This window comes from Bidens hawaiensis, unplaced genomic scaffold, assembly GCF_021521415.1.
Source record: "Bidens hawaiensis isolate Kalapana, Puna unplaced genomic scaffold, B.hawaiensis_p1.1 tig00004477_1, whole genome shotgun sequence".
Taxonomy (NCBI): domain Eukaryota; kingdom Viridiplantae; phylum Streptophyta; class Magnoliopsida; order Asterales; family Asteraceae; genus Bidens; species Bidens hawaiensis.
Genome location: NW_027491270.1, coordinates 483,722 through 501,335, shown reverse-complemented (window position 1 = coordinate 501,335; position 17,614 = coordinate 483,722). Strand labels below are relative to the sequence as shown.

Below are 17,614 nucleotides of genomic sequence, written 5' to 3'. Positions count from 1 at the left end.
TTCCGACCCGCTCGAAGAGACGTATGTGCCGGACGCACTAGTTTTTTAAGTTTTGCACCATCGCCCACGTCCTCCGCACATAGTTCAATCCATTTCGAGCACTTTCTTAACACTTCCCACAAGTAGCCCTCGTCAAACGTCTTCACCACCCCGTACCTCCTCAGCACCTCTTGTTTTCATTCATCACATGTGAATTGGTAAACAGCGAGATCATCGGACCCACTCGGTCGCATTCGGTTAGCATTGCGGTTATGTATGTTGGTAAACAATCCTACATATTTACGAGTATCGGTCCACCGACCCGATATCATATTATCGGTACGAGCCCTACTCCCCACTTGATCATAAAAACATTCCCGAACCTTGCCCCAAAAAACTTGTGCTCTTTAAAAGTCGGCTACAAAATAAATAACAAAAAATGTAATAAGTACACACAAAACTTAAAAGATATATTAAACAATAAAATTCACGAAATAATTTACTCGCGTTCCGATCTTGGGATATTTCAATCCAAGCTTTCGCCAACGCAAGTTTCTCTTCTTTAGACCATGGAGTAGACTTCCGCTTCTCCGGTGCCGAAGGACCATCCGCTTCACCAGTTTTCTTCCCCTTCTTTTTGTGGGATCGTTTTGCCGGCTTCTCCGGTGCTGCCTCCGGTTGTGTTTCCGAGACCAAATAATCGGGTTGTGACATATCCATGAACGCTTGAAACGATTCGTCGTCCATGTAGTTCAATCCCTCGGGAAATTGAGTGTCGTTGATATTGATATTACCGTAACCCGAGCCCGACATGGTTTGTAACTTGAGAGATTTTTAAATTATTAGAGACAAATGTAGTGAGAATAATGTGTTATTGTAAATGGGATAGTTATTTATAATGGGTTTGTTAAAAAAATTAAATTAAATTAGCCAATGGCTATTTTTTAAAAAACCAAAGCCTCCAATGGCTATATAAGCCCCGCGGTCCCAGCCACAGGGCTCAACCGCGCCCCAGCCACATATTAAAACTCATTTTAAATTTGGAAATTGACCAATCTTTCAACAAAGTTTTACAGGTTTTAATACACTCCATAATTTTAAACTCATTTCAAAATTTTTCCATAATTTTTTGAAATTTTCAAATTAACCGATTTGATTTTCATTTTTGTAATTATTTCTAAATTAATTAGTCATATTTTTTCAATTTTAATTATTTTCAAAGTCAACATAAAATTTTTTAATCTTTCCAAAGTTATTTAAGAATTCATTTATTGTAAAACGTTTTTGAGTTTTACAAATTTAACAAAATATTAATGTCAGTGATTTAAAAGTTTGTTGCAAGATTGGTCAAAAATCAAAAATAATTTCATACTTTTTTGAAGTTGACTATATATTTTGTAACTATTTTGAAAATATTTCAAAACGGGTTGTTTTGAAATAGTATCAAATTTGTTAGTTATAAAATGACGGCCAAAAAAAGGTTTTTATTGATATATCTTTTTGGTTTAATGGATTAAGTTAGAAAGATGTTTTATATTGTCATTTTACTTTGTTTGTTGTTATATGTTATTTGTTTTAATAAAAACAACAATTTAATAAAAAACAACTTTATTAATGTTCAAATGTTACACATTATTAACTATGTATTATGGTATATTTCATTTGGATGTTATAGTTTTATTATATTTTCAGGTGGTGAAATAAAATGAGTTTCTTTTGATAGAATGTTTGAAGAAGTTGATGGTGGTTTAATATGAAAGAACATGTTTATGTCTTTTGTTGATGTTTTTTGGTTGTTCGATGTACATTAACTTATTGTAACTTTTAATATTTAGATAATGTAAATGGTTAACGTTTTGGTCCAAAAGTTTGAAGAAGTTTGTGTTGCATGAATTTGTTGTTTAAATTTATTTTGTTTGTTTACATGTTTTGGTCCAGACAATTTGGAGTCTGATGATGAACTTTAAGGTAAAATATAAATTCTTTAGATATTGTTGTTAGATTTAATACAAGTAGTAATGGTCAACACCTCTTTACACTTTTTAATAACTATAACTTGGAAGTTAAGATTTATTGGTTCCATATAACAACTTTAGTAATGTTTATATGTTGCTAATTATTATACATGTTGTTTTGTGTGGTTTATATTTTATATAATCTGCTATTGTGTTGTAACAATTTTCAGGTGTGTTAGGAAAAGTGATTTTCTTTTGGTTGAAATTTTCAAGATGTTGATGATGGTTTAATAGCAAAGAACATTATTAGTTATTTTGTTGATGGGTTTTGGTTGTTATGCTTAAATTAACTTCTTGTAATTTGAAAATTTTAATATTAAAACAATGTAAATCTATTAATTTTGGTTGGTATAGTGATGTGTTTAATGACAATGTAAATCTATCAAGTTTTAATAGTTAAAGAAATATATGTTTGTTTAAATTGATGTTTAAATTGATTATGTTTAGTGACATGTTATTCCACCCGCTTGTCACGCGGGCCTATACCCTAGTTTTATATATTTACAAGATCTGAATAACCCGAAATTTGAGTTGAATCAAATTCGATTTTACTTAATATTGGCGAATGATGATTATAGTGTGCGTGGGCTTTATGTTGGGCTAATAATACGTCAGTGGGCTTAATAATGACAATATGATCTATCTCTGGTTAAATTAAAAAACGTAACCTAAATCTCACCCATTGATTTCAGAGGCGAAGGATCGAACCCTAGCATCTTCACCAACGATTCCGGCAATCTGTTACTTCTTCTTCTTCTTGTCATTTTATATGTTTAACAGGTGATTAATATTATAATTTATTATTATTATTGTCTCTTGTTAACTGATTATCTTAGGTTTATAAGTTCACTGTTTTGTTTAGGCCGGTTGGTTCACAAATTTAATATCATCAATATTTTTGTGTAGAGAATGGAATCATACTCAAGTGATGAGGAAGATGATTTTTATGTAGCAAATTATACTGAAGATGGAGAATTTTCAGATTCCTGGTTTATTGGCTTTGAAGATGAACAAGGTTACTTGTTACTTATTCATTTAAATGATAATTAATCCTTTTCTCATTAAACTTTGTTATCAGAACATGATTGTATTTGCCCTTAATATTGTTAACCATTATGTTAGTTTTATAGTTGTAAGTGAATCATGTGTATGCTGGTTTTAATTTGAGACAACAATATAGCTTACACGCTTCATGGTCGACGCGGAGATGAACTCATCAACAAAAGTTGATTTCACAAGCCACTCTCTTAAAAATTCAATCAGGAACCAAGCCCATGTCTCAACCACACTGGCAGCTCACCTTCTTTCCAACAAATTCCCAGACAAAAACGTTGTTTTCTCTCCACTTTCGATCCATGTGGTCCTCAGCTTGCTAACTGCCGCTTCCAACGGTCCAACACTCAACCAACTCCTGACGTTCCTCAAAACGAACACCACCGAGGACCTCAACTCTCTTTATTCCCAGCTTCTGCCCTTCATCTTTGCTGACAAAGGTGGGACCCGAGTGTGTTTTACAAACGGGGTTTGGATTGACAAAACACTTTCTCTTAAACCTTCTTTTAAACAGCTTGCCGACGCTGTTTATAAAGCGGATTGTAACCAAGTTGATTTCCGAAACAAGGTCAGTTGTAACTTTTTGCATTTTGTTTATATTTGTATACGTTAAATTAAGCTATATTGCTTATATTTGTATACGTTAAGTTAGTTCGTTAATATATTCATTGAAAGTTTTTAAAAATTAAAAATTTACCCATTACAATTTAGTCAAGTTTTTGAGGCCCAACACACTGTTGTTTACATTTACCTCTATTTGATGTTAGTTAGCTTAGTTATGTTCGTCTTGTTTATATTATTAGCGAACAAACCTAAACGAACACAAACATGTTCTTTTTTTTTAATGAACAAACATAAACAAGAACATGTCCGTGTTCACCCGTTTGTTCGGGTAAAGTTAAACGAATACGAACATGCTCCGCTAGCATCTGTACATGCCTAGTCACAGCAAATGTTGCTGTTCTAATTAACAGATTATTGATTGATTGATTAATGTAGGCGGTTGAGGTGGTCAATGAAGTCAACTTATGGGCCGAAAAGCAAACGCATGGTCTTATCAAACAAGTCATTTCAGCCAATGCGGTTAACCCTCTCACGTGGCTCATCTTTGCAAACGCGATCTACTTCAAGGGATCATGGGATGATAAGTTTCAACGGTCAAGGACAAAAGAATCCGACTTCCAGCTCCTCAATGGCAACAAAGTTCAAGTTCCCTTCATGACCCACAACGAAACACAACTCGCGTGTGAACATGATGATTTTAAGGTCCTCGGTCTTCCCTACCTGCAAAACAGAAAAGATACACGCAGGTTCACAATGTACTTTTTCCTCCCAAACGCAAAAGACGGGGTTCACTCGCTAATAGAAAAAATCAGCTCCACGTCTGACTTTATTGACCGTCACATTCCAATTGAACTTATTATAGTCAATAAACTCTTGATACCAAAGTTTAACATCTCGTTTGGGTTTGAAGCTTCGGGTGTGTTAAAGGAACTAGGGGTTGTACTGCCTTTTAGCGAAGAAGGTGGTATGACCGAAATGGTTGACTCGTCTACCGGTGAGAGCGTTTTTGGGGTTAGGGTGTGGAATGATTATTAATGAGATGGATTTTGTGGCGGATCACCCGTTTGTGTTTGTGATCAGAGAAGATGTGTCCGGGGTTGTTTTGTTTATGGGACAGGTGGTTGACCCTAGCGTTGGTTGAAACATGTGACTTGTGCAGTGAAACTTTGGACTGGTTTTTGTGTTTGCTAACAAGATATTGATTTTTGTTTTGTGACGATTAAATCCTAGTTTTTACATATTATAATGATATTTTTAGCACTTGTAACCGCCTTGAGGTTTGACTAAACATGGTTGGTGGTGTTTATCAAGTCATGTCACATGTCTGGTTCACATATAGTCTGCTTGAACTTAAAGAGATGGTGTGGTCAAACATAAAACAAGAGCATGTCTGTCCAGCTCTTTATGCATATAGATGTGTTTTATAAATGATCTAAATACTTGTTTGGAAAACTTTTCTTGTATGGGTTAGATTAGAGGTGCAAAAATCGGGTTTTTTTTAATACTTGGTTTCGGGCATGGAACCAGGTTCGGGTATATCATGGTATTGGAAAATCAGGTATTAGCCATACCCAGATCGGGTTCGGTTCCGGGTATTTTCTCTAAAAACCATACGCTATGCACCGGGTTTGGGTCGGTATAGAATGAGGTAGGTTATTCTAAAACCGGGTATTTGAATACCCTATTTCTGGGTATTGAAAAAACCTTAATTTCGTTTTTTCTTTTGGTTATTTTTCGGCATGTACTATACTTTTTTGGGGTATTTTTCAAGTATATCTCAGGTATTTGAAAAATCCGGTTTCAGGTATTGGAAAAACCCGATTCCGGATATGGAACGGTTCCGGCTTTCAATTATTACCAGGTACAAATCGGGTCCGGTTCCGTGTACGGGTTTTAATACTAAAATGCATACCCTATTCATACCCTACGGGTATGGGTTGAGTAGTAAAACCCGGATATTTTTTTCAGGTCCGGTTCCTGATTCGTGTTTTTTGTGCACCTCTAGGTGAGATGATAAAACCAAAGGTGGTTGGACAAAAGCCGAATGTTGGCCTCATGGTCCTATATACAGTGCCAAAAGTCCTTTTTAGGTGGTCTTTTAGCTCATGATTAAATGCAATGTAAAATGCAACTTGATTCAAGGCATGATGATTTGTTTACAACGGTTTTGTCTAGGCTAAAATTTAAACGTACCAGGGACATTAAAGTTAGAACATATGATTAGGTGTGAAAAAGAATTAAGCTGTTTGTGAGCTACTTGAAATCGATGTTTGACCATCAGTTAGATATTGGCAACGAAAAGGAGGGCCTAGGGTGGCTGGACCGTCAGCGGGTATGGCTTCGACGGTGGAGTAGCAGAACTGTGAAATAAGTCTGGGTATACCTAAAGGAATAGCAAATATTGAATAAAAATTGGCTCCACGTCTGACTTTATTGACCGTCACATTCCAATTTCCAAAAGTGAACTTGTTATAGTCAATAAACTCTTGATACCAAAGTTTAACATCTCGTTTGGGTTTGATGCTTTGGATGTGTTAAAAGGAACTAGGAGTTGTAATGCCTTTTAGCGAAGAAGGTGGTATGACTGAAATGGTTGACTCGTCTATTGGTGAAAGCGTTTATGGCCGCATTCACCACAAATGCGTTGTGAATGTGGATGAAGACGGCACAAAAGCCGGAGCGGTATCTGCGTTTTTGGGGTTAGGGTGTGGAATGATTAGGCTAAGGGTAATGGGGCTTGGTTGAGCCCCAAGTGATTCAATCAAAACCCGACACGTAGGCGATGACATGGCCCTGGATCAAGCCCCTCAACCAAGCCCCAGAGGGTGTAGTGGTCCAGGTGATCAGGGGCTTGATCCAATTTTTTATTTATTTTTTATTTTTTGTTATGCACACAATTATAAATTAAAATACTTCATTAAAACATAAATAAAAAGGAAAATAAAAAGGAAAATAAAAAATACATATAAATAGCGTTTTTATTTTCGTGTTGCCATTTCCTTCCGAATACGTTCTTTTTCTTCCTCCATTAGCGCTTGGTCGTATGGCGATAGGTGGCTAAAGTCTTTGGCTAGAAAAGCCAAACTCTTAAAACGGTTTCTTTTGTGTCGAGCTTCACCAATCGAGAGGATGTCACTTGACAATTCCTTGATTTCTTTTTTATAGTCGTCATCAACAACCGTTTTTTTCCCACGATCCCTTCCCGGAGGGTGGCTAAAAACCTTGGTCTTTCAAAAGACCTTCGGACAAGTTTAGGTCGAAGTCAATATGATTCTCCGACCCGCTCGAAGAGACGTATGTGCCGGACGCACTAGTTTTTGTAAGTTTTGCACCATCGCCCACGTCCTCCGCACATAGTTCAATCCATTTCGAGCACTTTCTTAACACCTCCCACAAGTAGCCCTCGTCAAACGTCTTCACCACCCCGTACCTCCTCAGCACCTCTTGTTTTCATTCATCACATGTGAATTGGTAAACAGCGAGATCATCGGACCCACTCGGTCGCATTCGGTTAGCATTGCGGTTATGTATGTTGGTAAACAATCCTACATATTTACGAGTATCGGTCCACCGACCCGATATCATATTATCGGTACGAGCCCTACTCCCCACTTGATCATAAAAACATTCCCGAACCTTGCCCCAAAAAACCTGTGCTCTTTGAAAGTCGGCTACAAAATAAATAACAAAAAATGTAATAAGTACACACAAAACTTAAAAGATATATTAAACAATAAAATTCACGAAATAATTTACTCGCGTTCCGATCTTGGGATATTTCAATCCAAGCTTTCACCAACGCAAGTTTCTCTTCTTTAGACCACGGAGTAGACTTCCGCTTCTCCGGTGCCGAAGGACCATCCGCTTCACCGGTTTTCTTCCCCTTCTTTTTGTGGGATCGTTTTGCCGGCTTCTCCGGTGCTGCCTCCGGTTGTGTTTCCGAGACCAAATAATCGGGTTGTGACATATCCATGAACGCTTGAAACGATTCGTCGTCCATGTAGTTCAATCCCTCGGGAAATTGAGTGTCGTTGATGTTGATATTACCGTAACCCGAGCCCGACATGGTTTGTAACTTGAGAGATTTTTAAATTATTAGAGACAAATGTAGTGAGAATAATGTGTTATTGTTAATGGGATAGTTATTTATAATGGGTTTGTTAAAAAAAATTAAATTAAATTAGCCAATGGCTATTTTTTAAAAAACCAAAGCCTCCAATGGCTATATAAGCCCCGCGGTCCCAGCCACAGGGCTCAACCGCGCCCCAGCTCACTTGAGGGGTGTAGCGGTGTTCGGGAGCCACATCAGCAGCCACGATGGACCGCACCCCCTCCCCCCCCCCCCCCATTACCCTCAGTCTTATTAATGAGATGGATTTTGTGGCGAATCACCCGTTAGTGTTTTTGATCAGAGAAGATGTATCCGGGGTGGTTTTGTTTATGGGACAGGTTGTTGACCCTAGCGTTGGTCGAAACACGTGACTGCATTGTCTCTTGTGCAGTGAAACTTTGGACTGGTTTTTGTGGTTGCTAACAAGATATTAACTTTTGTTTTTACATGTTTTATTGAAGAGATGAGGTAGTTTGCTCAAACATAAAACAAGAGCAGGCCTGTCCAGTTTTTTATACCAGGGGTGTTCAGTATTTGAATCGGACTCGAATAACTCGAAATTTGATTTCACTCGTATTCGAATTTGAAGGTTTGAATTCGATTTTCAATCACTCGAATTTCGATTTAATCGAATACGAATTTATGATTATAAATTTGATTCGATTCGAAATTCGAATTCAAATTATACACTTTATATTTGTTATATATACATATACATACCTATGAAAATATAAACTACATAAATTTTTTGAGTTATAGAGATTAAAAATTGAAAGTTAAACACTTTGGTCAATAATTAATATAATTGGACATTAAATGATTTATTTATTCTATGTTCTTGTACTTTTTGTTGTTAAAAAACTCAAATTTATAGTAGTTTTAAAATTAAAATAGATTTTTTTAACTGAATTCGAATCGATTCAAATTTCATTCTCGAATCGAATTTTGAATTAACTTTTCTGAATTCGAATCGAATCGATTTGTTGAACCTATTTCGGATTCGAATCGAACTCGAATACAGCCTCACAATTTTGTAATTCGAATAATTTGATTCGAATATTCGATTCGTTGAACATCCCTACTTTATACACATATAGATGTGTTCTATAAATGATCTAAATATGTGTTTGGAACACTTTCCTTTGTATGGGTGAGATCAGAGGCGCACAAATCGGATTTTATGAAGCCGGGTTCGGGTATGTCCAGGTATTGGTCATACCCGGGTTCAGGTCCGGGTCCAGGTATTGTCTCTTAAAACCATGCACTTTGCACAGGGTTTTAAAACCGGGTATTTGAATACCCTATTTCCGGGTATTGAAAAAAACGTTGTTTTCGTTTTTTTGTTTTTTATTTTGTATTTTCTGAGTATAGATTTGGGGTTTTTAAGGTACTACACTTTTTTGGGGTGTTTTTCGTGGATTTTTCGGGTACAGATCCGGTATTTGAAAACCCGATTTTGGGTATTGGAAAGACCCGGTTCCGGGTATGAAACGTAGGGATGGCAATGAAACTCGAACCCGCTGGGAAAACCCGAAACCCGACATAATTGGAACAGGTATAACCAGTCCCATTAGGGTTTGGGACGGGTTTTGAAATGTTACGCGGGTTTGGGACGGGTTTGGGATTTCTAAAATATCGGATTACCCGACCCGATTACCCGATAACATTTACCCGATTATATACCCGACATAACTTTTTTATGTATTTTAAAATATTTATACATATAAAGTATATTTTCAATCAATAGAAGTCAAACTCTTAGTTTCCATATCTAATCTATTAATTAAAATGCCGACCTTTCTGTTATAAATATAAACAAGTAAACGCCGGCTTTCAAGTTCCAGCCTCCTTTTCCATTGGTCGATTATTCCGATCTTCTTATTCTTCTTTCTCGTTGAACACATATTTCAATATTTTAGTTTGCTTGTATATTTATGCAATCATCACGATTTGTTCTAATTACTTATCACATTAGTTAGAATCAAGATGTGTTTCTAATACTGTGAATGATATATCACATAGATATTTTGAATCAGGGGAAAGACTGGATTTGTAGTCTATCAACTGGTTTATAATCCATTATTTTCAGCAGATAAACATTTTTTTCCTCAAAACCCGATAGGAAACCCGATGAGTTTTGGATGGGCATTCCTAACGTTTTTTTTTGTCAAAACCCAATAGGAAACGCGAAACCCAATGGGTATCCCTGAACCTGACGGGTAATTACCCGATAAACACCCTACGGGTTTGGGACGAGGTTTTATAATCGGGTCCGAGTCTGGAAATACCTAGACACGTCTTGAACCCGACCCATTTCCATCCCTAATTAAACGGTTCCGGTTTTCGGGTATTACCTGGTTCAAATCGGGTCCGATTCCGGGTACGGGTTTTGGTACTAAAATTCATACATTATGCATACCATATGGGTAGGGTCGGGTACCGGTACGAGTAATAAAAACTTGGGTATAAAAACACTGGTTCCAGGATTTTTCGGGTCCGGTTCAGGTTCACGATTTTTTGCACCTCTAGGTGAGATGATAAAACCAAAGGCCTTTGGTTGGACAAAAGCCGAATGTTGGGCTCATGGTTTTATATACAGTAGAGGTGTACAATTCAGGTTTTTCTAATACCCGGTTTTGGGTATGTGTTGTATTCAAATTTGGAATTGTAATTGAATGAAAGATTGTATGTGAATCAACAGAAAGTAATCGAATAGGGATGATGTAATCGATTGAGGAGATGTAATCAAACGGTAGTGTAATCGAACAAAGTAGATGTAATCGACCAAGACAAATGTAATCGAACAAAGCAGATGTAATCGAATGACTTGATTGTATGCGAACAGAACAATTGTAATTGAGAATTTGTAATCGAGTTAACCAGATTGCAATAGAATGAACACAATGTATTCGATTGAGACTGATGTAATTGAATGGAAAGTTGTATTCGATTTTGCCAGTTGTATTCGAACCACAATCAATGTATTCGAACCCAACAGATGTATTCGAACCTTTCATTTGTATTCAAATCCAAACAAGGAAAGTCACCAACTTACTTTCCATCACCTTTCTCAAACACACCCATTTGCATGAATGACAAAATTTTTCAAGCATACTTTCACATGCACCAACACAAACACCAACTTTTGAGATTCAAACAACAAAAACACCAACTTTTACACAAACTTAACATATTCATGAGCATGAACAGCCTTATATTCTTGAAACTTTGAAGAGCTTATGAACCCGAAACCCATTTATTTTCTTGAAAATCCGTCTTTTCACACACACAAGACCAAAATCCAAGGTTGTGACCCAAGATCTACAACTAGTAGAGCCCGAAAGCTCTGATACCAATTGTAGGTCCCGTGACCGGATCAAACAACACAACAAACTAGTTACTAGTCGTCTTGGATCAACCTCTCTACTAGTTGGCGGAAACAACTAGTAAGGACCGAGATCTCAGATCTTGTGTTGTATATGGTTGGGCCGAAAGTTAGAGTATGAGGAGGTAGAGAGAGTGTGTATGTAGGGGTGTGCATATTTAAGTCCGGACCGAAAAACCCGAGAAAACCGACCCTAAAAATCCTGAACCCGAACCGACCCTACAGTTCCTTGTTTTATTTCGGTCGTCAAAATTCATAATATTCGGTTTCAGGTCGGGTCGGGTCTTCGGTCCAAAACACTCAAAACCCGGTTAATCCCAAGTAACCCACATGATTTAACGTAACTCTGACGTACAGCCGGACTTGAAAATAGGATGAAATGCGATTTATATTCTTTAGGAATTTGGAGATATAGACATTACTACAATCTGCTTTCCCGAATCCCGATAAAGGTATTAATATTTTCTTTATTGCCTTAAAAGAAAAAGAAATAATATTTTATTATTTATTAGACATCATTTCATCTTTTCAAACAAATTAACTTGCTTTCATCCTCACTCCCAAAAAACTAAAGAAACTAACCGGAAAAATGGAACCGTCACGGCGGTTGTACCCGTTGGGCCGTCGTGAAATCATGTGTGCTAAACAAAGATACCATGGTAACTGTTTCTGCCTTTGAGGAGGGAAGAAAAGAAAAGAAACCACCACCACAATGAAGCGGTGCACCGTCTTTAAGTCACCGGAACTCAAATATCTTCTTTGTCTTTGGCTCTTATGCACCTTCTATTCTGTCATGCTCGCTTTAGTGTACTGGTAGATTGGTACTGTAGCTCCATCATCTTCATCATTTATCGGTCTCGGTCCTTTACCCGTTGAAGACCTAACCGAAACCGAGATCAAAGATACCCGAAATGAATATGTCGGTCCTATCTTCGGTTCTAGTTTTCATACAATTTCGGTTACCGGGTTGGGTCGGGTTAATCCCGGTTCGGTCCGGTTTCTTGCATTTGCACAGCCCTATGTGTAAGTATGAACAATTAGGTTTTGCAGAGTGTTCCATTGGTGTATGCCATACACACACATTATATAGTGTGTGTATTGTCATACACCTCTTTCATTAATATGGCCCAATGGGCTCCAATTACACAAGGCCTAGGGAAAACGTAAACAAAACATAAACGTAAATTAACACCATACAAATACGAAAGACTAATAACCAAAATCGGGCCTTCCAGTATGGAATCAGGTTCATGTATGACTGAGTATTGGAAAATCAGGTAGTCGCAATACCTAGGTCGGGTCGGGTCCGGGCGTTGTCTTTAAAAGCCATACCCTATGCACCAGTTCGGGTTAGATATAGAACTGGGTATTCTAAAACCGAATATTTGAATACCCTATTTCTGGGTATTGAAAAAAACCCTACATGCGGGTTTTTTCGGGTATATATTGAGTTTTTTAAGGGATTGCACTTTTTTGGGGTATTTTTGTTGTATTTTTCGGGTAACTTCGGGTATTTAAAATACCCGGTCTCGGATATTGGGAAACTCGGTTTCGGGTATGGAATCGGTTCTAGTTTCGGGTATTAGCGGGTAGAAATTGGGTTCGGTTTCGAATACAGATTTTATTACTGAAATACGTACCTTATCCATACCCTACACGTATGGTTTTAGATAGTAAAAATTTGGGTATAAAAAAACCAGTCCTAGATATTTTTTTTCGGTCTTGTTCCGGATTAAATATTTTTGTGCACCTATAATATATAGTTGAAAAAAAAAGCCTTTTTTGGTGGTTTGTGTAGCTTACGAGTCATGATTAAATGCAATGTAAACTGCAACTTTATTCAAGGCATGATGATGATATGTTTACAACGGTTTTACCTATGCCAAAATTCAAATGTACAGGGACATTAAATTTAGAACATATGATTAGGGGTGAAAATGAATTGAGTTGTTTGTGAGTTACTTGAGATCGGTGTCTGGCCGTCAGTTAGATGTTGGCAAAGAAAAAGGAAGATCTAGAGTGGCTGGACCCAGGGCCGGCTCCGGAAAGACGAAATTTTTTTTGGGCCAAAGGTGAAAATTTTTGGGCCCTAAGTAAAAGAAACATTTTTTATTGGGTTTAAACAATTTAATTTTAAGTGGACTTACTTACTACTTAGTTATGATTTGAGCTGCGTAAAAAACTTGTGTATAAAAATAAACATAAAAATGTCTCAACTAAGACTAAAACCCACAACCTCTTGGTTAGATGTCATACCTCTTTGTCACTAGACAAAACTAGTGGTTATGAAATTATATTGAAACATTGATTATACATAAAATTTTGTATAAAAATTATAAATTCTTTTTCGGGCCCAGTAGGGTGTCGGGCATGGGGCCGTCGACTACCCAACCACACCTCTAGGCGGCCCTGGCTGGACCGTCAGCGGGTAAGGTTTTGAAGGTGGAGCTAGAGAACAATGAAATATGTCAAGGTATACCTAAAGGAATCAAGTTAATTTTATTAAAAAGAGGTAAAATTAATTAAATGCCCCCGTGTAAATTGTATATAGGGTGATTTAACTGAAAAAATTAATAGTCGTTAGCTTAAAGGACTAAAACCAAGACAAATAGAGAAATAGTGGATAAAAATTTAAATTAATTTTTAAAAAGAACCCATTCTATAATTTACCTAATTCAAAAGCTATGCAGTCAATAGCAGTGGGTTAGCGGTTAGCGGACCTTTGCAAAATAGCGGTATCAATAAGGGTCCAGAATAGCAGAACAGCTATTAGCGGCGCTATTGGCCACTATTTGACCGATTTTTTATTCCTAAACAATGGTTATAACACCGATTTTCAAGGTTGGTACATTTGGACTAAATTAAGAAAAGACCATAATAGCCGAACTTCAAATTTGATCTATTATTTGTTTATAACCGGTTTTTTCTATCCAAGCCCAAAAAATCACATTCTCGCTCTTTCGTCTACCAGTAATTCTTTGGTTGATGTGGATGCGGAGGAAGATTTCATTGCTTAAAATTACTATTTTCTCACCGCGATAACATATATCTCAAATAGCGGCCCTTGACCGCTATCCGACTTTTTGCCGCATTAACTGCATAGTTCAAAAGAACAAAAATTGTAATTTTATCTCTCTAAACTATTTATTAATTCGATAATTTTACGTAACTACGCAAATTGATTTAAAGTTGTTAGTTTATTTAAATATGGGTGATTTTAAAATCGGGGAGCAAGTTACATGTTGTAAGATTAAATATTATTTTTATCGTTTAAAACCATGTTATTTGAAGGGATAGCCGTGAAGCGTGGTCATGTCGAATTTTAATTTCTGCAATTCCGTTTTAATAATAAAATCAAATATTAATCCAATTTTGTCCACATTTACCAAATGCTCAAGTTGAACTTTTTATATATTCTGAGTGTTGATTCCAAATAATTGTGAATTAGTAATCGTACTCGTGTTACGGCGGGCCGAGTTGGTGTCATGCTCTGCGTTTATTAGACATGTTCATAAGATTATTTGCACGGTAAGGAAGCAATATTGTTAAGGCACCTTCTGTTTTTTACACACGTATTTATCCACCTTGTGGTTTTTACAGGCATATTTATCCATGCTTAGTCTTGTGTAGTTTTCAAAAGTAAGAATGTTTCTTCATTCCATGGCTAAAAGGCTTGTTTTTGGGTTCAAGGTTGACTTTGTTGTTTATATTTTCCAAGAATTAGCTTGGTTTGTCAAAAGAAGGTGTTTTCCAAATTTTTGTTTAGATAGCTTGCGTTTCTGGTTGAGTTCCTACATGCCTGTGTTAGAATGAGAGTTGGTGTTAGAAAGCCTTTAGTTAAAGTTTGCACATTATGGTCTAATACCTGATTGTTCGGTTTGTGGCCTTTTTCTTGCCTTTTGGAAGCATGTGTTGAAGGTTGAATTGAGAGTGCAGCACTACAGCCTGTTGTATCTTCGTTTTGGCAGTGTTTGTCTCGCCAATTTAAAATGTTTGGCATAAGCTTAATACACTATCATTGAGATAAATAAGGTACCCTAATATGATGCTTTAAATTGGAATAACCACTAATCCAAACACCACTAACATGAGCTACAGTACCAAATGATTCATTAATATTAAATAGTTTATGATTATTTGTAATAACTTGGTTTTTATAAAGAGGTAAGGTCGTATATACAAACTACTTTTACTTTATAAATTCATATGCAAGTATTTTAATCTTCAAGTGAGATTTGGATACTACATCAAAAGCAACTGTGTTGCTAGAAACTTTGACACAGTTGTTTCTGGGGAAGTATATTGCCAGTGTAATTTATCACATTTGGTAATGCGCATATTGTGATGTTTTTGTTGAATGTCACAGTTGGTTTTTTGTTTTGTGGTTACATTTGTTGGTGAGTGCTTTTAAGTAGAACGTATTCAGCTCTTAATATGTTTGGTTACTTGTGCAATTGTGTCGATGTTTCTAGCAATAAGAAATGTCAAACTAGAGAGAAATAAAAAGTCAACTGTGCATTTAGTGATAAAAATGGACCTACACGGATTAATGGCATAAAAAGATAACCAACTTTGGTCCATATTCTATTTGCTTAGCCAACTCTTAGCCAAAAATAACTTTTTCTTTTGACCTGTATGTACACAATGTTCATTCAGTTTGTGTAACTCTAATTCCAAAACCGCCCTCCGGTCAATTCAAAAGCAACATCATTTTTTTTGAACAAATATAAAATAAAAAAATATATTGGTCAACACAAACCAAACGCGTGAAAAAAGTCAACTGAATCCTAAAACAGTATGAAACACCAACATTGTGCGGATACCGGAGAGTAAACACGATTTATATGAATGCTGGGTTCCATACCTTAGTATAAGTCACTCCAAGCCACTGCAAACTGACAAAAAAAGAACAAAAATATATCACTCAAGCTAGAGCTGCTCACGAGCCGAACCGAACTGAGCGAAGGCTTTCTCGTTGCTTGGCTCGTTTACAACCGAACCGAACCGAATGGCTGAAATTCGAACCTAGCGAAAGCCGAAACGAGCCAAATCGAATCGAGCATTTTTTCGATCGGACATCGAGCGATTTCAAGCATTATTTATTTTTTTTCACTTTAAAATTTTCACTAAGAAACAAGTTTAAAGGTTGTCAATTATATATTTTATAAATAAATTAGTAGTTTTTAGACAAACGTGTAATAGATTGTAAGTTTTTAATAAAAGTAAGTTTGAAGTGGATAAATTGATCATGTAAACACATTTCTAGTATTTTAAAAACTTGAAGGGAACAAATAAAACTATAAAACTGACGAAGTAGGAAAAATTTTAAGAGGTTAAAAAATTTGCAAGTTTATATTTATGTGTTTTGTCTATATATTTATATATTTGTTCATATATAATTATATATAAAATAAATTAAAATTATTCGAGCCGAACCGAACCGAACATTGCTCGTTGCTTGGCTCGTTTGCAAACCAAACAGAGCAGAGCGGCTCGTTTACAATCGAGCGAAAAAACAAGCGAGTATTTTCCAAGCAATTTCCGAGTGAGCGGCGAGCGAGTTCGAGCGACGAGCGGTTTGGACGGCCCTAACTCAAGCAGAGGCAAACATGTTAATGCATCTGATAGTAAGTGAAGAAATCTGGCTGATTGTGTATAAACATGTTACCTTAACATAATCTCCTCCAATATGTTGCAAATATATACTGCAAATCAACAAATAAAAACAACATATACATTAGTTAAGACAAATCGAACACCTTCATTACTAACTCCAAGTATACAACAAAGGCATTAGAATTACAACTATAGCAAATGAGTGAATTGAGACCGGTACCATAAATCCCGATCTCTAAAATCACAAATTCTTGGCACCGACCGGTACCAAAAATCTCAATCCCGAAAATCACAACTTTTTGGTACCGGTACCGGAATTGAAGATAAAATTCGGGACCGGTACCGGCCGAATTTGCTCATCCCTAGGTGAAATCCAAATCAAGTAGATTGTTAATTTAATTCCTGCTTTCATTCGACATGTAACAATGTATACCCAAAATTAGGCTAAAAGATACCCAAGAAACATAACTATAAGAGCGATTAAGATGAAAAAAACCAAATTAAATTACAGACAATAGTTGTTTCCACCTTCAAATTAGACACTAATCTGCTGCATGCCTCCTATCACAGATGTCGTGGCCTCAATCCGTGCGTCCGATTGGCAACCGATTGTTCACCATCACGGGAAGTGATGACCGGAAACGATTTCCGCCGTTCTCTTCTACTCAGTTATTGATTTGGAGCGGTAGAGAAAGGAAAGATCTCCCTTCTTTCTAACTCCATGGGGGTGTTTGGCCTGCTATCAATTTTTAGCTTAGGCGTATATTTTTAAAGTAACTTATAGCTTATTTTCTTTTATTGAAGGCAAATGAGTAATCTACCCCTTATACAAATAAGCTTTTTCAAATAAGCTAAAAAATCATTTTTAAGAAAGTGTAAGGCCCCGTTACC

The 17,614-nt window shown here is 36.5% G+C and overlaps 1 protein-coding gene and 1 long non-coding RNA gene across 3 annotated transcripts in view; one reads left to right on the top strand and one right to left on the bottom strand.

Annotated features, from left to right (window-relative positions):
* The window catches only part of LOC143626685 (uncharacterized), a 208,634-nt gene extending 191,228 nt beyond the window's left edge, over positions 1-17,406 (bottom strand). The window contains exons 1-3 of one of the 2 annotated variants that reach the window (XR_013152466.1): positions 17,252-17,406; positions 16,776-16,812; positions 15,833-16,030 (exon numbers count right to left, since the gene is read on the bottom strand). This is a non-coding gene — a long non-coding RNA (uncharacterized LOC143626685). Of the gene's footprint in view, positions 1-15,832; positions 16,031-16,775; positions 16,813-17,251 lie in introns of those variants that run through there. The other variant, XR_013152465.1, reaches the window with a different exon arrangement.
* Positions 2,962-6,356, top strand: LOC143626678 (serpin-ZX-like). The gene is made up of 5 exons (XM_077096682.1): positions 2,962-3,009; positions 3,073-3,126; positions 3,175-3,615; positions 4,047-4,572; positions 6,187-6,356. The coding sequence occupies exons 1-5, from the start codon at positions 2,962-2,964 to the stop codon at positions 6,354-6,356; spliced, it is 1,239 nt and encodes a 412-aa protein (XP_076952797.1).
* Positions 17,407-17,614: the final 208 nt, after the last annotated feature.